General features: G+C 40.5%; 1 protein-coding gene across 4 annotated transcripts in view; it reads left to right on the forward strand.

The window, feature by feature from the left end:
- The window catches only part of TPX2 (TPX2 microtubule nucleation factor), a 59,106-nt gene extending 44,395 nt beyond the window's left edge, over positions 1-14,711 (forward strand). For 3 of the 4 annotated variants that reach the window (XM_007193308.2, XM_057529624.1, XM_057529623.1), the window contains exons 13-18: positions 4,860-4,955; positions 5,969-6,145; positions 6,531-6,677; positions 10,999-11,110; positions 11,746-11,933; positions 13,323-14,711. In XM_007193308.2, the coding sequence (XP_007193370.1) occupies positions 4,860-4,955; positions 5,969-6,145; positions 6,531-6,677; positions 10,999-11,110; positions 11,746-11,933; positions 13,323-13,433 (831 nt within the window). In that variant the 3' untranslated portion in view covers positions 13,434-14,711. The remainder of the gene's footprint in view (positions 1-4,859; positions 4,956-5,968; positions 6,146-6,530; positions 6,678-10,998; positions 11,111-11,745; positions 11,934-13,322) is intronic. The other variant, XM_007193309.2, reaches the window with a different exon arrangement.
- The last annotated feature ends 8,770 nt before the right edge of the window (positions 14,712-23,481 follow it).

Raw genomic sequence — 23,481 nt, forward strand, 5'->3', positions numbered from 1 at the left:
CTAGTGTTGGACTCTCAGGCAGCAGAAGAGCCTGCCTCCCAGAGTCCGAATGCACCTGTCTGTCTGCCACTGTTGTCCCCATCCGTGTCCCCTGGTGCTGAAGCTCTCTTTCCATGTGTCCTTACGGTGTTTCTTGTGCTCTCCAGTGAGTAATTTTAGCAGCAACATTTTAGGGACTTGGGGAGACCAGCAGGCTTTAAAAAAATTTTTTTTTTTTTCATACTCCCTGAGATATAACATTGCTTCATGGTAATCTAATTGCTCTGGGACAGGCCTGAGAACTTGTCCCAGGGCACTTGGGGGCATATCCTGCCTTAGGGAGAAGTGCTCACCCCTAACATCCCATCCCCCATCCTGGGCTGCTTTTCCAAAATGTGTCATCTGTCCACCCACATTGCCCACTTCTAACCATGTATCACCTCTTTAGAGATACTTTCCCTCAGCTTCCTTTCAGAGTTTCCCCCATTATCCTTCAGCTCCACATTCTGTTGGGTTTCTTCAGAGCACTTGTGAAAATCAGGAAATACTTGATTTGTTACTTTTTCATTGTCTCTTTCCTCCACTAGAATGTGAACTCCCTGATAGCAGGGACCATGTATGTCTGTACTGTTCACTCCTGTTTCCCCAGCACCTAAGCATCACAGCATGGGCATTGCAATATAGGGTAACTGCGTGAGCAGCAGTACAAGCTGAAGTGCACCAGCCTGTGTTAGACACTGGGAATTCAAATGGAATTAGGCACAGCCTTTGTCCTCAAAGCTTTCACAGTCTGGGAGAACAGATTGACATGTAAACAAATAAGGACAGTAATGCTAATCAACATATGTTCATTGAACAATTACTACTTCTTGTAGGTGCTGTGGAGAATGCAAAGGAATGCAAATGGCAATATCGCTGCCCTCAAGGAGCTTATAACTAAAAAACCTTAAAATAATAAAACAAGAAGCCTTCTCTGTCTTTAGAAACCCAATGTCTTTTTCTTTATTTCTGATTGAGCCCCCTATTGGCTTTGATTGCAGTGGAGATGGGGTGTGGATAAATAGTTGCTGCAAGGTTGATTTTCATAAATCACCTTTCCCTCTCCCCCAAGTAATTATGAGGATTGATCCTACTCGTAAATATCTCTTTCATGGCTTACTTATTAGAGATTTCTTTTAAAATGCACATCTGTTGGGAGGATGCAGAGAGAGGGGAAAAATAGGAAAAGCAGCATTATTTTAAAAACTTGAGTCCTCAGATACTTATTTCAATTACTATATTTTATGAAAGGAAAAAAACCAAGGACTAAAAGGCTATCTCATGTTATACAGGTTGTACAGACTGGAATCAGAGCCGGGCTAAAACAGACCTCTTGACTCCTTGCTCAGTGTACTTCCCATTACCGCATATCCTTGGCTGTGTTCGAGCTACAGGCTGGTGTCCACAGGTGTCTAGGATGTTGTAGAACAATAGATTTTTGTTGTCGTTTTCTAGCAAGCATTATTTGAAAACCCATTTCATAGACTTTTGTCATTCTGATTACAAGTTCTGCTGTATTAAATTTTACTATACTAGTGATTCTGGTTTTCTTTAGAAAATGTATGAGAACTTTCACAGCAGAATGAGCATTCCCTTTACAGTGGTCACCTTGAGAGTTTATTAATTCTTTCCAAAGACTGATATTGTAGAAAGCATTTTGGAAAAGCCACTGGTCTTGGATCCTGTGGCACAGTCTTTTGGATCTCTTCAACAATGGCAAGTCTTCATATTTTAAAGATTAATTTGCTCTTAGGGGCTGGTCTAAAGTCATTGGGAACTAAAACTTCTGAGTTGTCTAAAATAATAGAGGTGGAAACAATTTTGCTTAATTAAAAGTAAAGATTGAGCAATTGCCTTGCATGGCCCTAAAACTGGCTTTGAAGGCCACTCCAAGAAAGATATTCCAAACATGTTTGGAGCAGTTGCAGCATTGTTGGGATTAAGAAGTCTCCCAGGGTATAAATTAGAGTCCAAGAGGCTTCAAGTCCAAGGTATAAATTCTGTTATTCATGCTTACTGTATTCATTCAACAAACATTCCCTGAATGCCTTATGCTTGCTAAGGTCTGTGTTAGGTATTAGGGGTTGATGGAATAACAGTCCCCACTCTCAAAGCACTCAAAGGTTAGCAGGAGGAGATGAATACCTAAATAAACAAGTGCAATGAAGTTTCATATGTACCATGATAGACTATATACAGGGGAGAGTGGGATCAGTAGGTCTGGAGGAGTGGAGCCATCTATTGAAGGGTTTTATCAGAGAGGAGATGCTTTAGTGGAGGCTTGAAAAGAAGGGTTAGATGCTTCCAAGCAGCCAGAGCATTTCTGAGAGAGCATAAGCAGAGGTATTGCGATGAGAACCAGTGTTAAATTTTGGCAGCTGTCAGTAGTTCATTGTGGATGGAGGGTGATGCCTAAAGAGAGGCAAGAGATATGCCTGGAAAGTCAGGCAGGGTTCCAAATTATGAAACACCTTGTACTTCATGCCAAGGAATATGTTATACTGTTGTAGGTAGGCAGTAGGAGCCATTAAAGAATTTTAAGTCAGGAAGTAACATCAGATCTTCTGACTATAAGAAGATGGACTGGTGGAATGAGAGAAGCTGAAGGACTGCTAGAAGGCTAGTGGAATGGTACAGGCAATAGATGATGTGGCCTGTGTCATGACAGTGAAGAGTTAGAGAGGAAGCAGAATAGAGAGCTGACGGGGCCAGCATATGGATGTGGGTATAAGAAATAAGGAGTTACTGAGGATGTCTCAAGGTTGTTTTGATTTTTTAAAATTGATCTGGTCATACACTTCGTGCAGGACGGTAGCCCTAGAGATACCATTTTGCAGTTAGGGTTAATTGCCAGATTCATGATAGTGTAAACTCTATGAGAGTTGGAATTATGTTAGTTTTGAATGATGTGCATAGTATGGTATACATAATTCAGTCTGAAAAGATTTGAGATGTTGGCAGTGTTTTGGAATCACAAAGGAGGAAAAAAATCTTTGGAGGAGTTGAATGTATTAGAATTAAGGAATATAGAAATTAAATCCCTCTTTTAATCTACCCTCAAAGAGATGTGAGAGTTAACAGCTTGGTGTTCTTTCCATATTTTATTTTCTATGCTTAGATTAATTATATATACATTTTATTTTATTTTTTTAGTATATGTGCAAGTATCTTTTAAAAATTTAATTCACTTAATTTATTTAAATACATTTTTTTGGAGTATAGTTGATTTACAGTGTTGTGTTAGTTTCAGGTGTACAGCAAAGTGATTCTGTTATACATAGATTATTCTTTTTCAGATTCTTTTCCTATATAGGTTATTAACAGAATATTTAGAGTTCCCTGTGCTATACACTAGGTCCTTGTTGATTATTGATGTTATATATAGTAGTGTGTGTGTGTTAATCCCCAGCTCCTATCCCTGTCCCCACCACCCTTTGATAACCATAAGTTTGTTTTCAAGATCTGTGAGTCTTTCTGTTTTGTAAGTAAGTTCGTTTATATCATTTAAAAAAATTAGATCCCACATATAAGTGATATCATATATTTGTTTTTCTTAAAAGACATCTTAAAAACACACAGAAATAATATTTAATAATAATATTTTTTGTTTCAGCAACTTGTCCCTCCCCCTTCAATATTATGAATACTGTTCTGTCAGTAATAAAGATTTATTTTCTTCTTTTTGATGACTGTATAATATTCTATTGTGTGGATGTACCACAATTTTTTAAAATTATTTTTTATTGGAGTATAGTTGATTTACAATGTTGTGTTTCTGCTGTACAGCAAAGAGAATCAGTTATACATATACATATAGCCACTCTTTTTTTAGATTCTTTTGCCATATAGGTCATTACAGAGTATTGAGTAGAGTTCCCTGTGCTATACAGTAGGTTCTTATTAGTCATGTACCACAATTAGTTATGTACCACAATTTAAGAAAGGATTTAGCCAGTTCTTTTTTGATAGATAATAGGGTTATTTGCAATTTTTTTATTCATTTAAATTTAAAAATGCCGTATTGAAATATACCTAAAAACTAAACTAGAGATCAAATACTAGAGATGTAATATTGGGTGAAAGAGTATGACCATTTAAAGATTTAGTAGCTAATTCCTAAAGGTTGTACCAATTTGTGCCCTGTACCTTACCCAACTGTATAGGAGTGCCCATTTCTCTTCACCTGCCAACACTGGTATTAACCAGTCTTTTAATTATTACTCAGTCTTATAGGTGAAAAATACCTTATTTTACTTTATATTTTTAAAAGTTATTGAGATTGAACCTCTTGTATATCTTTGTAAACTGCTTGTTCTTTGTCCAGTTATTTGGCAAAAGGAAATTAAGCTAGCCCTTGCCCAGTACTTTTTTCCATTTGCCTTTTGAGGTTAATATTTTTAAATATAAGTTCTTATTTTAGAGTATGTGGAATAGGTTTAAGAGAATGGACAGTATCTATTCTGTTCCTAGATAACATTTGGAAGTCCTTTTTGATTTTGTTTTTAAGGGATTGGGGTATAAAATGGGAGAGAAACAATAAAATATTGACAGTTTATTTTGTAGTGTTTTTCATAAATACCAAAAAAGATTTTGATGAATCCTATTTTTGTTGAATATACAACTCAAACAATGTTTTTGTTATTTGCTGTTCTTCTGTCATGTTAATCCACCTTTGGAGCGTTAATACATACCAGTCTTAGTTGGATAAGTTAACAACATACTGAAATAACTAGCTTTTTTTGATTCCTGATATGTGAACTTCTAAGAAAGGGATTGATCTCATCACACAGCCTAGTAAAGATTGTTCTAGGATATCTAATTGAGTTGCTTACTCCTTCCAGGGTGTTCCTGAAAAGAAAGTACTTCCAATCACTGTCCCCAAGTCACCGGCCTTTGCTCTGAAGAACAGAATCAGAATGCCCACCAAAGAAGATGAGGTGATTCCCTGGGATGGGGGTTTCTACTCCTTCTACATAATCATTCTAAGCATTATTCTTTCTTAAACTTAGTGGAATACAAAGGCCATCACTCTTGTCTGGAGTTGTCTTAACAATGGGTATGAATGATTGATCATCTGTTTTTGCTCTTCCAAGAACAAAGTAGTTAGTAAGGGTATGAACCTTTTGGCTTTCAGTGGTAACTGGTTGTAACTTATTGGAGTTATGTTTGTTTCTGTTGCATTGGAAATCACCCTGTTGTAACGTGGATCAAAAGTTCCCAAGACCTATACTCTATTTTGCCCCAGCTATTGTCACCATTCAGTGAGGGACTTCTAAAATTCATACTAAGCAGTTAGATCCACCCTGTCCTTAACTGTCTCCATTAATCCAAGGGTTGCAAAGGTGACTGTGTGGTGATGGTTCATGAAGTTGGAATATATAAACTGTCATTGATCAGGCTAGTTTCTTGTTACATCCCCCATTTTATCTATAAATATCCAGAGTTAGGGTAATTTTACAGCAGATCTCAGGCATAAGCCTTTTTATAGGTTCATTTGAAACTAAAATACACAGTAATCTTATGTTACCAGCTTGAATCCAATCAACTTACTTGGTCCTATTCTGGGTTTGGCAACTGGGAATACTCCCAGTCACATGTGTTAGTGGAGTCTGAAGCCTGGGTCAAAGATGAGGCCAAGGTATATGCTTGGTTAGTACTTGTCTTCATTTTATTCAAACTGTTTGATCTCATTTAGTTTTTACAACCTTCCTGTGAAAAATTTTAGATCCTTTAAGAGTAATTGTGTTAGTTTATCAAATGCTTTCACACTGGTTTCACCCCTGAGAGTTGGTAGATACCCCTCTTTGATAGAAAAGGAAGCTAAGAAGCTAAGGGTTGAGTGACTTGCCTTAATTAATGACTTCTCTTATATAACGTCTTCTGACTCCACATTCAGAGGAGGTGAGCAAGAGTGAGGAATCTTGTTTCTAAACTGCATTTTTTTCTTTAGGAAGAGGAGGAGCCAGTAGCGATAAGAGCTCAACCTGTGCCATATTTTGGAATGCCTTTTAAGCCCCAAATCCCAGTGGGGAGAACTGTGGAAATATGCCCTTTCTCTTTTGATTCTCGAGACAAAGAACGTCAGTTACAGAAGGAGAAGAAAATAAAAGAACTGCAGAAAGGGGAGGTAGGTGTTTCCATTTCTGCAAGTAGCATAGTACTATTCTTTGATCCCTCAAAGGTAATCTTTTATGTTGCACTTTTAGCTATAAATCACTGACTTCCTTTGATCCCTCTAAGAGCCTTATGAAGTATAAATAGGGCAAGTAATTTAAATAACCATTCTGGCACAAGGAGCTTAAGTGACTTGCCCATGATCATGCTGCTAGTTATTGGCAATACTGGGAGGAAAACCTCAATTTCCTTTTGAACCCATTACTCTTTCTGCTACTCCATGCTGCTTTGAAGACTGGCCTTTCCTGTTTTTTAGATTCATCCAAATATTCTGGAGCAGCTGTTGCTTTCTGGCTAGAAAGGCCTTATCTTAAATCTTACATTTTCTTTTCTATTAGGTGCCCAAATTCAAGGCGCTTCCTTTGCCTCATTTTGACACCATTAACCTGCCAGAGAAGAAGGTGAAGAATACAACCCAGGTTGAGCCTTTCTGCTTTGAGACCGACAGAAGAGGTGCTCTGAAGGCACAGACTTGGAAGCACCAGGTGGGGATGGGGAGAGCAGCTAAAATGTGAATTGTTTGATTGTTGATTTGTTACAATAGGTAGACCCACTACACTGAACTTCTTCTGGGAACTAACATACCGGATTATTTTAGGGGCTGTCACTGTAATCAGGGGTCAGCAAACTTTTTCTATAAAAAATTTGCTATATATTATTTTAGGTTGTGCAGGTGGTCTCTGTCACATGTTCTCTGTGTATGTGTGTTTCAACCCTTTAAAAATATAAAAACCATTTTTAGCTCAAGGGCTATACAAAACGAGGTTGCAAACTGGATTTGGCTTGCGGCTTAAGTTTGCTGATCTCTGCTGTAAGTGATCACCTGGGGAATGTGAGAACTGTTAGGCTTTTTTTGTGTCAGGAGATTCTCATCTATTCCATTTATTAGACTTGTTCATTAAATGTTCACTCCTTTCTGTTGGTGCTTTGATAAGAAACTGTGAGGTGAGAATAGATTCTCAATATGGTATGTTGTTTTCGCAACATAGTGTGCTATTTGCTCTTTATAGATGACAGGTGATTTAAAACAGTCAGTTGGTTGTTGGCTGGTTTAATTGGATCTAATTCTGCCCTGTCTGGAAAAAAATCTCCTGAATTCCTAAATTTGTCAGTATTGATATTGTCTCTTATTCTGGACTCTGTCCAAAAGGGGCTTGGCCTAATCTTTGTTTGTAGAAAGTCATCCCTCTTGAAGCCCAAACGATATGATTGCTTAAGTTACTAAATGTAGGCTCCCTGTTGGTACTGTTCTCTAGGAGAACTTAGGACAGTTGCCTTGGAAGCAGTAGTGAATCTCTCGTTCAAGGACCATGACAGAATGTCTGTATGTGGGATATTTTCCATAACAAAAAGGTTTTTTAAAGTTTTTCAGACATACATAAAAGTAGAATAGTATAATGAACTTCCATGAACTGTCACCTGGTTTTCTAGGGATCAAAACATGGAAAATCTTATTTCATCTTACTTCTACCTACTCATCTCTACACTGGATACCTCTGCCTATACAAGATTACTTTGAAGCAAATCCTAGGTATCATCTCATTTCATCCAAAAATACTTCAATGTGTAACTTTAAAATATAAGGATTAAAAGAATTTCATAACCACAATACTATTAGCACACTTAAAAAAGATTAACAGTAATTCCTTAATAGTGACAAATAGTCAGCATTCATATATCCCCTAATCTCTCATTTTTTAAACAGTTGAATTGTTCAAATCAGGATCCAGAAAAGGTCCACATTTTATATTTGTTTGATAAATCTCTAAATCCCTTTTAATCTAAAGACTGCTCTACTTGCATTTTATATGTTGAATAAACTGGATTGTTTTTCCAATAGGTTTTTTTTTTATATGAATAATATGACCATTTATTTTAAAAGTATATGTATTTACATGTATATGATATGAAAGGGGTTATACACTAAAATGTTAATAATAGTTATTTACGGTGGGATTATAGGTGACCTTATAGAATTTCATTTTTAATTTTCATCCATTTTTTTTAATTTTAGAATTTTATTTATTTTTTTATACAGCAGGTTCTTATTAGTTATCCATTTTATACATATTAGTGTATACATGTCAATGGCAATCTCCCAGTGCATCACACCACCACCACCACCACACCCTGCCGCCACTTTCCCCCTTTGGTGTCTATACGTTTGTTCTTTATATCTGTGTCTCTCTTTCTGCCCTGCAAACCGGTTCATCTGTACCATTTTTCTAGGTTCCACATATATGCATTAATATACGATATTTGTTTTTCTCTTTCTGACTTAGTTCACTCTGTATGGCAGTCTCTAGATCCATCCATGTCTCTACAAATGACCCAGTTTCGTTCCTTTTTATGGCTGAGTAATATTCCATTGTATACATGTACAACATCTTCTTTATCCATTCGTCTGTCGATGGGCATTTAGGTTGCTTCCATGACCTGGCTATTGTAAATAGTGCTGCAATGAACATTGGGGTGCCTGTGTCTTTTTGAATTATGGTTTTCTCTGGGTATATGCCCAGTAGTGGGATTGCTGGGTCATATGGTAATTCTATTTTTCGTTTTTTAAGGAACCTCCATACTGTTCTCCATAGTGGTTGTATCAATTTACATTCCCACCAACAGTGCAAGAGGGTTCCCTTTTCTCCACACCCTCTCCAGCATTTGTTGTTTGTAGATTTTCTTTTGATGTCCATTCTAACTGGTGTGAGGTGATACCTCATTGTAGTTTTGATTTGCATTTCTCTAATAATTAGTAATGTTGAGCAGCTTTTCATGTGCTTCTTGGCCATCTGTATGTCTTCTTTGGAGAAATGTCTATTTAGGTCTTCTGGCCATTTTTGGATTGGGTTGTTTGTTTTTTTAATATTGAGCTGCATGAGCTGTTTATATATTTTGGAGATTAATCCTTTGTCCATTTGCAAATATTTTCTCCCATTCTGAGGGTTGTCTTTTCATCTTGTTTGTAGTTTCCTTTGCTGTGCAAAAGCTTTTAAGTTTCATCAGATCCCATTTGTTTATTTTTGTTTTTATTTCCATTATTCTAGGAGGTGGATCAAAAAAGATCTTGCTGTGATTTATGTCAAAGAGTGTTCTTCCTGTGTTTTCCTCTAAGAGTTTTATAGTGTCCGGTCTTACATTTAGGTCTCTAATCCATTATGAGTTTATTTTTGTGTATGGTGTTAGGGAGTGTTCTAATTTCATTCTTTCACATGTAGCTGTCCAGTTTTCCTAGCACCACTTATTGAAGAGACTGTCTTTTCTCCATTGTATATCCTTGCCTCCTTTGTCATAGATTAGTTGACCATAGGTGCGTGGGTTTATCTCTGGGCTTTCTATCCTGTTGCACTGATCTATATTTCTGTTTTGGTGCCAGTACCATATTGTCTTGATTACTGTAGCTTTGTAGTATAGTCTGAAGTCAGGGAGTCTGATTCCTCCAGCTCCGTTTTTTTCCCTCAAGACTGCTTTGGCTGTTCGGGGTCTTTTGTGTCTCCATACAAATTTTAAGATTTTTTGTTCTAGTTCTGTAAAAAATGCCATTGGTAATTTGATAGGGATTGCATTGAATCTGTAGATTGCTTTGGGTAGTATAGTCATTTTCACAAGGTTGATTCTTCCAATCCAAGAACATGGTATATCTCTCCATCTGTTTGTATCATCTTTACATCAGTGTCTTATAGTTTCTGCATACAGGTCTTTTGTCTCCCTAGGTAGATTTATTCCTAGGTATTTTATTCTTTTTGTTGCGTTGGTAAATGGGAGTGTTTCCTTAATTTCTCTTTCAGATTTTTCATCATTAGTGTATAGCAATGCAAGAGATTTCTGTGCATTAATTTTGTATCTTGCAACTTTACCACATTCATTGATTAGCTCTAGTAGTTTTCTGGTGGCATCTTTAGGATTCTCTATGTATAGTATCATGTTATCTGCAAACAGTGACAGTTTTACTTCTTTTTTTTTTTTTTAAAGCTTTATTTATTTATTTACTTATTTATTTATTGATGTGTTGGGTCTTCGTTTCTGTGCAAGGGCTTTCTCTAGTTGTGGCAAGCGGGGGCCACTCTTCATTGCGGTGCGCAGGCCTCTCACTATCACGGTCTCTCTTGTTGTGGAGCACAGGCTCCAGACGCGCAGCCTCAGTAATTATGGCTCACGGGCCCAGTTGCTCTGCGGCATGTGGGATCTACCCAGACCAGGGCTCGAACCCGTGTCCCCTGCATTGGCAGGCAGATTCTCAACCACTGTGCCACCAGGGAAACCCTTACTTCTTCTTTTCCAATCTGTATTCCTTTTATTTTTTTTTCTTCTCTGATTACCATGGCTAGGACTTCCAAATCTATGTTAAATAATAGTGGTGAGAGTTTTCCTATAGGTTTTACAATCTGGATTTTGCTCATTGTATTCCCAACGTGTTTATTAATATGTTCCTCTATCTCCTGTATTTCCTATAAATGAGTAGTCAGATCTAGAGGCTTGATTAAATTCTGGTTAGATTCTTTTGGGGGTTGGGAGGGAGAATACTTTACAGGTGATCACATCCAGGGGTATATTAATGTCTACTTGTTTATTTTTTGTGATGTTAAGATAGGCCTTAAAAGTATCTTAAAGGTATTTTCTAGTTCTCAGTGGGTTCAGATGTTGTTAGTCTGTTCTACTTAATGTAAAAGGGATTTTAATTGAGTTTAGATTAAATCACCTGCTGTCTTTGTAGATGAAACTGTTCAGAAACGTTCGAACTTGAGTCATTGGGATGGTAGTTATGGAAAGTAGTGTGGCTGCTTATCTGACAGATTTTCTTTCTAATAGCTGGAGGAAGAGCTAAAACAGCAGAAAGAAGCAGCTTGCTTCAAGGCTCGTCCAAACACCGTCATCTCCCAGGAGCCCTTTGTTCCTAAGAGAGAGAAAAAATCCCTTACTGGTAGTATTTTATGTATTCTTGGGGGATTGGGGCAGAATGGTTAGACTTCCTGGGACTCAGTTGTGTCAGTACAATGCTGTGTGAACCAGAAGCATCTGCCTGTAGAGGATCTAGTTTTTTCTCCCCTAGCTCTTTATTGAATCCAGCAGCTATGTTGATTTGTAGAGTGTGTTGGGGTCAGATTCATAGAACAAGCACCTGGCATTTCAACAACAATTTTACTTTCCCCACCCAGAGAGTAGCAAGTAAGTGAGAGAGAGCCAGGACTTCTTTCTGGGGTTCACCCTAAAGCAAGCCTTAGATAGAAAACATTTGATTCCTTAAGCACCGGGCAGTGTTTCAGAAAAGTGGGATTCTTTTCCTAAATCTGTCTATGTAGTCTACAATCACTATGTAGTTTTGAGCAAGCTATTTCACCTGTGTAGGTCTTGCTTTTCTCCTAATTAGATGATTTATAGGGGCCCTTAAAATTTTAGGACTTTTTATATGTGGTTTACTCCACCTTTCTCCCAACTGGGCCTCCTTAGAGCTCCACCTTTCTGTTGCCATGCATATCTATCACTTGCTGGATCTGTGGGGCTAGGTTTATGCAAGTCTTGCTTGTGCACCAATATTCTCTCTGTTTCTGTACTCAGAGGGCCTTTCTGGTTCTGTAGTTCAAGAAACTTTTCAGCTGGCCACTGAGAAGAGAGCCAAGGAGCGGCAGGAGCTGGAGAAGAGAATGGCTGAGGTGGAAGCCCAGAAAGCCCAGCAGTTGGAGGAAGCCAGGCAACAGGAGGAAGAGCAACAGAAGGAGGAGCTGGCCAGACTACGGAAAGAACTGGTAACTGGGCAGCATGAGCGCTGACTAACACATGGTTGCGTCTGTTTTATCTGTACCTTGCCTTGTTCCTGAAAGGATCTAAGGTGGCCTCCAAGGACACATCAAAGTTGAGTGAAAATGAGAAGTCAGACAAACCAGGGGTGGTGACAAAGTTGAGGAGTGAACGAGGCTAAAGATGTATACATTGTGATCCATGGATCTGCTAAGTGATATAAACAAGCTAGTTATTTAAAAAATACATTTATCTTTGATCCTGAATTCAGTCAGAATTTCTTCCAGGGGTCTAAATAAGGAGGACATCAGGTGCTATACCAGTGCACAGTGATATATTTGTAGGACTCTTTATTTAACTTTTTATTATTGCCTTAAGGCTTAAGGAAACCAATGTGTTTTACAATTAGAATACATAGGTAGGGAAGGACATGGGAATTGTGTGACAACTATATTTTCATTTTCCTCTTAATACTTGACTCAAATTCCTTGGAGTTATAGTGCGTATCGGTCCAGGTGACCCTTCCATGTTAACACTAGATAATGATTTAAATATTAGTTATCCAAAAAGAAAGCTTAATTCACATTAAGGACCCTTTCACTAGGAGGGCAGCAAGCCACATTAACTGCATTAATAAGGAAGAACACAGTTTTAGATGGAATTTCATATGCTTAGTAAAAGGATGAATATAGCAATATGTAAGTTGTTGAGGTTTTGTCTAAAAGTGCTAAGCCAGCAGCTGATACAGCTGTTGGTAGAGGTGACTGGCCACAGGAGGGCTCTAGGGACAAACTAGTAAAGGGACTAGCTTCCTGACAAAATCCAAGCTACCATATGCTGATTGGATGTACTCACAAAACCAGCCTCAAGTGTTTTGACTTTTCTTCAGCACTTGAGTCCTGCCTCTTGTGTTTGTCTGTATCATAGAACTCTCTACTAATCTGGCTTGATTCAGGGTTGATTTTAGACTGTAAGAAGGATGGATGGGACCATGCCTTCTCCTGGCAACCCTTCTTGGTTATTTTATTTTATTTATTATTTTTGTCCATGCTTTTGGTGAATATTAAGACTCAATAATCTTAAGATTGGCAAATTCTTAGCGTGTATCTCCTTTCTGCTGCAATTGAGTACAGCCCCGTTATACCCTAGTACTGAACAGTCCAACTGGAGATAGGTGCAAGCTGAGGGATCCAGCAAGACCTGAATAGAAACCTACTTGAGCTCCAGAGCTCTTGTGCTTTGCTGCTAGACTGTGTTGCCTCCCCCCGACCCCCAAATTAGTGACTGGGATTTGCAAAATTATACAAAAATGTTCTCAAGAAGAGGAATAAAAACACCCATAAGTGTAGTTCTCTAACATCCTTATCAATGGTAACTTTATTTTTCTCACTCTGCAGGTACACAAGGCAAATCCAGTACGAAGGTACCAGGGTGTGGAAGTCAAGTCAAGTGACCAGCCCTTGACCGTGCCTGTATCGCCTAAATTCTCCACTCGATTCCACTGCTAAACTCGGCTCTGAGCTGTGGACACCATCTGGGAACCGGAGCTACTCTTCCCATTAAACCAGGAGCCTTCTTTGTCATGGGGGCATGGAGAGAACCCATTTCTCCAGGCTTTTTCCTACCCATGCCTGACAAGTGTGGACTCCAATTTCATTGAGAGCTGTTTTCCTACATTATTGTGGCTAATAATGAGACTCAACTCATGTGTCTCAACCAGACTCCATGTAGTTATTTCCTTGGAACCATCAGTTGACCTTTAATATGGGTCTTAACTCTGACTAGAATTTAAAGTCTCTGTATCAGTACAGTGTAATTTCTGTTGCCCTTACCCCCCGCCCCCCTTTTTTTTCTATTTTAATCAGAAAATAAAGATAGTTAAATACTGAGATAGGATTTAAGTCATGGATTAAATGAGGAACCATCAGTAGTATGTCAGATTCTTTCCTCTTCTCTGTGCAAAATGAATTTAGAGTTAAGGAGCCCTTCGCTACGAGGGGGGAAGCCTCATTAACTGCATGACGAGGAAGAGACTTGACTGACGGGAACCTCACAGCAGCCATCGGCTGGCTTCGGGTAGAGCTTGCTGTTCAGGCACGTTCTTCCCTTGTTGGTGCTGATGATGATAGGGCGCGCTGAGTAGTACACGTTTTAAGTCCTCCAGTGACCTAGACTGGAATAAATATGTTTGTCTTCCCTCCCTGATTTTGTTATTTGATGTTTTTAAATCTGTCAAGCCCCTTTGGAGGTCACATCTTATTGGGGAAGCGGGTACTTTGAGAGGAGGGTCTAGGAACTTTTAAAAGCATAGGCTCTGTCCTTAAAGGAAAGAGCTTTGTGACTTTTTTCTGTCTTATGTCAGAATATCCTTCCATATTTTGTTAACTCCCTCCTAGGAACCACTCTGGAAGCCTGTTATGCCTTCAAAACAGACTGTGCCTTCTTCTCTAAATGTCTTTTTTCTCATCTGGTAAACTCTTCCTTATAAGGCTCAGCTCTAGTAAAATCTTTTTCATAGATCTTTCCTTGACCATTTAACCTCCTCAGGTAAGGTAAGATTTCCTTCTTTGTGCCTCCCAAATGTTTCTTATGTATATCTCTAGTAGAACAGTTATACCACTGAGTTACTTGTACTTGTTTACAAACTAGTAGAGATGAAGATAACTAAAATTATGTTAGTCCTTGAAGATAAAGATTATGTTAATCATATCTGTATTTCTCATAGTTGGCACAGAATTTGCTAGGTCCATGTTATCAATAAATAGTGTATTTTCTTTTAGACTTGATATTGTTTATGAGCTCTACTCTGTACCAGTCATCTACTCCTGTGCCACGAAATATAAATGCATCCATCTTCTGCCCAGGCTAGGCCTAGGCACTATATATGATATTAGACCTATGTTATATTCCTTTTGTTTATTCATTCAGTGACCATTACGTACAAGCCATTGTAGATTTAGTGACGGGCAACAAAACAAAATGTGATTTGCAGATCCCTGGGCCTCCTGAAGGCCCACAGAGTGATACAAAACGCAGTTCCTTTATTCATTTCCTAGAGGTATGTGGTGTACAGTTCCATAACAACTTGTGTAGTTCATTTAACAAATATTGATTTGGTACTAACTATATATACATTGGCACTATTCTAGTCTCTGGGCATATAGCAACAGAAATAGAAGACCTTGACTTCATGGAGGTTACCTTTTAGAAGGGGAGACAGACAAACAAGTAACTGTCCTCTTCTGTCAGGTGATAAATGTTTCTCTGACTGACCGCTGTGTGGAAAATAGACTGGGATGGGGACTTGGGGGCATGTAAGATTGGAAACAGGAAGGTGAGGAGGTTCTTGATGTTGTCCAGGTAAGAGCTGATAGTGGCCTGGGCTAGGGTGGTAGCAGTGGAGGTGATGAGAGATGGTTGGATTCTGAATGGATTTTGAAGCTGTAACTGACAAGACTTGCTAACAGATTGGATGCGGAGAGAGAGAGGGTAGATAAGGATGGCATTTAGATATCAGCCTCAAACAGAAATAGAGTTCTCCATCCCTTGTGCTATGAAAAATCCAGTTCTACCCCAGTCCTCATATCTCTTGTGGATTCTCTGGGTGGGGGTGGGACGACTTCCTTTTCTGAACACCTTTTGCTTTGGTTTTTCTCTGTTCATCTCTTGATGCCCTCTCTGTGTCTCTCTTCCGTAGCTTTTCTCCCTCCCATGTATCAGCAGTTCTCTAATAGTTCACTATCATTCATGTATTGCCATCTAGTATCATTTTTTCATATATTTTGTCCATTTTTCGTTTTGGTTGTTTCAGGTAGAAGAATAAATCTGGCCCACAAGTTGAGGGTTTTAGAAAGAGTGTTACGTATTGAGAATTATGGACCTATGGGATCCTTCCACCCCATTTGCTCCATTCTGGATTACCCCCTCTGGACACACCAGCATCAGGGTGGTATTGTTTGACAGTCTGTTACAGGCAACAGAGAGGGATTATATTATTTCAGAGCAAATAGCTTTTAAAATTAAGATGCCCTTGCTTCCCAGAATTTCCCAATTTCCTGGTGGTCTTCTTCTCCTCAGCACAACCTGTCTAGTGTTGAGCCCTTTCTTTCTGGACCACCTCACATGACCTTCATTTTTCTAGAATAGCCTCCCATTTCCCCTGAAACTCAAACTCTGCTTTTATTTTACAGAGAAATTCAGGTTCTTTATCCCTCAGGCCTTGTCCAAGAGGGAGCGTCTCTTTCAACACTCAGAGGTCACCCTGGAATTTTCCTAAACAACATGTCCTCTAATAGGATTTACTGAGTTCTACTGAGAAATCTGGCTGCCACACTTTGCTTGGCAATTTTGCAAAACTCCTAGCACATGCGCACATTCAGATTGTTAGAATTCCCACACTTGCTGGGAAGGACTGTTTTCAGTGTTGTTTTGACTTGGTCATGATTCCCCTTGCTAACAGTTTGTGCTAATTAATACAATATTACCTTTCACTCTTAATTTGGTTGATCATTTTGTTCTTGTGTAATTGCTTTGTTCCCGTTTTGACTGCTGTTTTATGCTTTAACAGTTCTTTTCCACAGAATTTTGTCCTTGGAAAGTGGAGCTTGAGTGGTGGACACGCTGCAGTGGCAGTTGCTCCAGCATTTAATAGATAAGTCTTATACACAAACAATTGTTACACAGGATAAGATGTGATTGAGTAACATGAGAGAGACAGAAAAAATGCTGCAGGAGGAGTTCAGAGGTTCTTGTTGGAGGTGAGATTGCAGTTCTTAAAGATGTTTCTTTTTTTATGTAAAAATTATGAAAGTAGTATAGTCATCCCTCAGTATCCACAGGGGATTGGTTCCAGGACCCCCTGTGGATACCAAACTCCACGGATGCTCAAGTCACATTTAAAATGGTGTATTTGAGGGCTTCCCTGGTGGCGCAGTGGTTGAGAATCTGCCTGCCAATGCAGGAGACACGGGTTCGAGCCCTGGTCTGGGAAGATCCCACATGCCGCAGAGCAACTGGGCCTGTGAGCCACAATTACTGAGCCTGCGTGTCTGGAGCCTGTGCTCCGCAACAAGAGAGGCCGCGATAGTGAGAGGCCTGCGCACCGCGATGAAGAGTGGCCCCCACTTGCCGCAACTAGAGAAAGCCCTCACACAGAAACGAAGACCCAACACAGCCATAAATAAATAAATAAATAAATAAATAAATAAATAAATAAATAAATAAAATAAAGTGGTGTATTTGTATATAACCTATGCACATCCTCCCATATACTTTAAATCATCTCTAGATTACTTATAATACCTAATACAATGTAAATCGTTGTATAGACAATGTAAATTATACATAAATAGTTGCACATGTACAGCAAATTCAAGTTTTGTTTTTTGGAACTTTCTGGACTTTTTTTTTTTTTTTAATATTTTTGATCTGTGGTTGGTTGAATCTATAGATATGGAACCTGTAGATACAGAGGGCTGACTTTACTGCCTTTTGGAAGCAAAACAATACAGACTGTATAAAACAAAACACGAAAGTCTTACCCTACTCCCATTCCCCAGGAGTAACCCAGTATTAACAGTTGTGTATTCTTCCAGAATGTTTTTTGTGTACACACACAGATTTATAGAGCTTTTTTTTATAACAATAAGATTATAGCATTACACATTTGCCTTTAATTTTAATTTGTTCTTTGAAGGTTATATATCACATCATTCAAAATTCAAAAGCTACAAAGGGGTTCAGAGATGGTGCTGCCAGGTGTGTTCCCTTGCAGAGATGGCGTCAGCCTATATGTATTCCTACCTGCTCCCTCTTATTTTTCCACAAATAGTGTCATAATTTACACTCTGTAGCTTGCTCTTTTCTTATGTGTTCTGCATTGAATGATGTGGTTCAGGCACTACCTTAGGCGTGTACTAGCTTTCTCCCTGGCTGAAGTATGAAGCCTCTTATGAGAATCTAGTGACATGGAGGCAGACCTGGTGTGGGGTCTAGATGTCCTGGCCTAGTGACCTCAGGTCCCAAAGGCTCTAGGTCAGGTCAGTAACACCTGCTCTTTTAATTCCTCCTGGCTTAGCTGAGCCTTGGGGGTTCATTGGCTTGAGTATCTGGTTAAACCTGTGTATCCCCTTAGGTCACTCTTGATATGCTTCCTTTTCAGTTCCCTTCTGAATCTTGTCTGCTGGGGAAGTTCCTCACTGCTGAGAGTAGCAGTTAAAAAAGCTGTCAGCCACGAGGCTGAGCTCCTATTTCTGCACAGGCAGGCTGAGTACAGCTTGGTGGTGTGGATCCAGGTAGGAATTGGTCAGCATTCTGAATCCTGAGCTGCCATCTGCCTTGCAGCCTGCTGGGATGCTCAGTTTAGGCAACATATAAAGTTTCCTGGATACGGGACAAACCCAGGCCTATGGAAAGAGCAGGAAGGGGTTAAAGTGTGTGGTACTTTGAGCAGTGATGAAGGCATAACCAGGGAGCTGACATGTTTGCTCCAATGCCAAGAATTCGAGGACAATTTGTTATCCAGCTGAAGCCAGTGTAGTTGCTACAGAAAAGCCTGGGGACAAAAACATGCTTTTTCCTTGTTTTTGTCTTCCTGCATACCCACTCTATTTTCTAGTGCTGTAGTGAAGGTTACTGACATCAAAAACAGAAATGTCTGATGGTGTTTGCTCTTCTCTTTCTTGCAAGAGAATAAGAGGCTGGGCTCCAGTCAAAGCATGGCTCTTATGTGCTGAAGGTATCAGCTTCCTGAAAGCCCTTGACAAATGCTAACATTGTACTTGGAGAAACCGTAGTTGGAGGGGCTTAGGAAAATACTAGGTTTTATCAGGAATTATTTCACCAGACTAAGCCTAACCTGAAGGCGTCAACTACCTTCTCTCTTTTTCTTAAAATTTTATTAAACAGAAGGGAAATAAAAACCTGGCCTGTAGACTTCCCTGGTGGCACAGTGGTTAAGAATCTGCCTGCCAATGCAGGCGACACGGGTTCAAGCCCTGGTCCGGGAAGATCCCACATGCCACAGAGCAACAAAGCCCGTGTGCCACAACTACTGAGCCTGTGCTCTAGAGCCCACAAGCCACAACTGCTGAGCCCACGTGCCACAACTACTGAAGTCCGTTCACCTAGAGCCTGTGCTCCACAACAAGAGAAACCACCACAATGAGAAGCCCGTGCACTGCAACGAAGAGTAGCCCCAGCTCGCCACAACTAGAGAAAGCCCGTGCGCAGCAACGAAGACCCAACACAGCCAAAAATAAATAAAATAAATAAATTTATTAAAAAAAAAAAAAAAAACCTGGCCTGTGTGATCTGCCAAAACCCATGGGACTGGTATCCCAGAACCTCACAGGCAGGTGTGTGAATGGGTTAAGAATTGTTGCCTAGCTTATTTGGGCACTGATGGTATTCTCAGGGCTTCTTTCAGGAGCAGGGGTGGGAAAGGTATTTTTCAGTGGGTCAAATACTAAATAGTGGTTGTAAATTGTAATTTGAAAAGCAGTTTAGGGCAGCATTGTCAAGCTTGGTGGTAAGGAACGATGAAAAATCTCTGGCCTGGCACTGACATCCTCTACTCACGGCGTACAGGCACACTCTCTTACACAGACTAAGGGACTAGAAAGTGACTTTGAATTTGCTCTATACAAAAATCTCAACAGGGGGCTTCCCTGGTGGCGCAGTGGTTGAGAATCCGCCTGCCAATGCAGGGGACACGGGTTCGAGCCCTGGTCTGGGAAGATCCCACATGCCGCGGAGCAACTGGGCCCGTGAGCCACAACTACTGAGCCTGCGCGTCTGGAGCCTGTGCTCGGCAACAAGAGAGGCCGCGATAGTAAGAGGCCCGCGCACCGCGATGAAGAGTGGCCCCCGCTTGCCGCAACTGGAGAAAGCCCTTGCACAGAAACGAAGATCCAACACAGCCAAATATAAATAAATTAAATAAAAATAAATTTAAAAAAAAAAAAAAAAAAAATCTCAACAGGGTTTTGCAATGTTTTTGTTTATAAAATTGGGATTTATTGTTAATTATATGCAATTCAGAAAATACCTGGTAATAGGAGGAAGGAGAAAAAAATCTGTGGTCCCATCACCCACCTTGAACACTGGTGTTTCTCTGTATAATCTTTTCTTATATAAAACTTTAGTCTGTTTTTCTACATTGTAGGGGTTTTCTGTTTATGTATATTATTTTTTTGTATTCTACTTTTTTTTTTAACTTAGCAGAGTAGTAACTCAAATATTTTTCCTATATTACTGCATACTCTGTAAGTACCAATTTTTTTTTTTTAAATTTATTCATTCATTTATGGCTGTGTTGGGTCTTCGTTTCTGCGCGAGGGCTTTCTCTAGTTGTGGCAAGTGGGGGCCACTCTTCATCACGGTGCGCGGGCCTCTCACTGTAGCGGCCTCTCTTGTTGCGGAGCACAGGCTCCAGACGCGCAGGCTCAGTAATTGTGGCTCACGGGCGTAGTTGCTCCGCGGCATGTGGGATCCTCCCAGACCAGGGCTCGAACCCGTGTCCCCTGCATTGGCAGGCAGACTCTCAACCACTGCGCCACCAGGGAAGCCCTGTAAGTACCAATTTTAATAGCAGCATACTGTTCCATCGTCCAGAGTTTGTTTTTCCCCATTGAAAATGTTTGTTTTGCAAAGGATTTTTCTAGGCTATTTGTAAGACAGATTTCTTTGTCCCCCTAATGTATTATGTCTGTCTCTAAACTTTAAATGGTTGTTTCAAACCACTTAGTCAATATTTGTAATTAAAGTATTAAAAGAAAATATAATTCCCTCCCAAAAGCGTAGTTAATGACATCATCCTGGCATACGCATTTGCAAATTGGAAACCTCCTTTTGGCTGACATAATGTCAATGTTACTGGGATTGGTGCCCAACAAAAAGTTTATTGGCATTTAGCAAAGCCTTTCTGGAGAGAATTCTAGTTATGTTAAAGTCTTGGGATTCTACATCTTAAGACAGACTTACACAGTAGATTGATGTCTCAAAGCCTTCAGACCAGATTTGAAAGGGAATGCCCTTTGTCTTTCTTAACTCTAGCTGAGCTGTGATGTGTCTTTTGGGAAGAGTAGAGGCAGGAAATATAATCTCCTTCCTGGCACTGGCACACTGGGTGACCTTTAACAAGGCACTCCCCTTTTTTGGACCTCAGTTTCACATCGTCAAAGAGGAGATTGAATTAGAAAGATAAATAAGGCTCTTTCCAGCTTGAATATTTTCAGATTTTTTTTCTAGGCAATTTGTTCTAACCACATTAACCCTACTTTCACAGTTATATTTTTCTATAGTCAGCTGCTCAGTCACTGCAAGAGGGCACCTCTAGCAAGCTCCCTGCTCCTAGATTTCCATTTGAACGTCAGTGAAGTATGTTGGAGACCAGTGTGCTAGCTCGTTGAGGAGGACTTTCCAAGGGTTGTTCTGGAAGCGGAAATCTAGCCCAGATCACTCCAGGGTACTAATCTCCGAATAATGTCCTCTGACACACGCACATATTTTCTGATGTTTCTCTTGACCTTGGAACTGGTTAAAAGCGGCACAGAATGCTCAATGAATTCTAACAGACTACAGCAAGGAAGTCCCTCCCATCCTTGGCTTTTCCAAGATGTAAGGTTGCTGGTATCCGTTCTTTAATTGTTGGCATTTTAAGGATGTCACCTTGCCTTGCAGCTCTTCTGTTTCTCTCTGCTGCAGTTCAGTTTTTATAATGTTTGTGGTCAAAAGGACTTGGGTTGATTTGAGATAATTGTCACAGTGTTCTGAGGGGCACAAAATTATTTAGTGGAATGAACCCTAGATTGGGGATTGGGAGAGTAGCTTGGGCATGTCATTTGCATTTTGTGGGTCTCAATTTTTTTATCTTAGAAGTCTAAAATGATGTTTCTAGAAAGGATCTTTCCTCTGGCTCCATGGATGAGAATTTGCTCCTAGCTTTAAAATGACCCAAAAGCAGTCTGGGCAGCCGTGGTGACTGTCACTTTGGGCACTTGTTGGCCAGCATGACTCAGTGTGATCGTGCTTGAGTCATATATTCACTATATTAATTGTCATTGGGTATGTGTCATCAGGGGTTGCCAGAAGCCCCTGCTGTTTATCCAGAGCTAACAACCTGACAAGACAGGGCCAGCAGCTGCTAGTCAGCCACGAGCGAGCGGAGCAGGGACGCACCTCAGGAAGGTGGCTCGTGGGAGTTGGTGCAAGCAAGAGAGGCGAGGGATTTGAGTTGAGCTTTTAGAAATCTCATTCTTACTGGGCTGGAGGTTGATGTCTACACTGTAGCCTCCCTGATTCTTATTTGCCCATTAGCCGTTTTCTCTCTCTTGTGGTAATTTGTTACCACTTCGCATAATAGAAAACTAATATGCGAAGCAACACGGCAGGCCGGTAGGAGTTGGGAGGGGCTGTCAGTATCTGCCCACCTTCACTAAACGACTTAACTTTTTGTGCCTCTCCCTCTCCTTGAAACATTAGCTGTACTGATCACTGGGTCTGAGTGTTTGTGTTTTCCTCACATACATACCAAAACACTCCTCCTACCCAGAGGACCCAAGAAAATGGGTAGGAATTGGCAGGCTAGGAAGCTCAGCAACTTGGGCTGGGGGACTTTTCTCTAGGGCCGTGGTCCTCAGAGTGTCCTGCAGACCAGCAGGTCAGCATCACTGGGACTAGAAATGCAAATTCTCCAGCCCCACTCCAGACCTCCTGAATCAGACACCATGGACCTGGGGCCCAGCAATGTGTGTTAACAAGCCCTGCAGGGGTCTGTGATGCACCCCCAAGTGTGAGGACCACTGTGTCAGGAGATGTTGTCCTGGTGGAGAACAGGTCTCCCAACTCAAAGGTCCCTATCTATGGACCAGGGAGCCTGCAGCCGTTCTCTCCTGTGAGCCTCAGCACGCAGGCCAAACTAGAGCCCTGTGGAGGGCAAGAACACGCCTCCCCTCTGAGCTCCCTGGGGAGTCACATTTATGCAGCCTGTTCGTGTTACCCAGGAGAGCTGCTGAATTTGTTGAGCAAGTGTTTATCTCCTCAGCCAAGACTCTATTACCAAAATAAAGGTGGAAGGAAGAATGCTTTTCCATATGTCCTTCCAACAAGTCATATGACAGATGAGGAAACTGAGGCTCAGAGTTTAAGTTACTTTCCCAAAGTCACACTGCTGGTAAGTGGCAGAGTCAGAATTTGGACCCAAGTCTGTGCCCTCAAGTGCCCTTTCCACCACGCCAGTTGCATCCCTTGTGGGGATGGATGGACATTCTTAGGAGCTCCTGGAGGATAGGGCCTAGCTCTTTTGGGAACTGAGTGACACTTGATCAAAGAGCCCCATGGGTGAAGAAGAGATTGTTTCTGTCACCCACCAGGGCCAGCAACTCAGGACTTTGGAGCAAGTTTGGGCTGTAGCCCTCACTGAACTCTTGACGTTTCTGTGGGAACCTCCAGCTACGCTTCCCAGGGGCTGGGAGCAGGTTCTCTCTCCTCAGTTTCACCCAGCAGGAGTCTGGGTCCTTGCCGGATGCTTGCGTTCCTATCAGGGATGTGGCAGCT

The sequence above is a fragment of the Balaenoptera acutorostrata genome, chromosome 15 (genome assembly GCF_949987535.1).
Source record: "Balaenoptera acutorostrata chromosome 15, mBalAcu1.1, whole genome shotgun sequence".
In the NCBI taxonomy this organism is placed as follows: Eukaryota; Metazoa; Chordata; class Mammalia; order Artiodactyla; family Balaenopteridae; genus Balaenoptera; species Balaenoptera acutorostrata.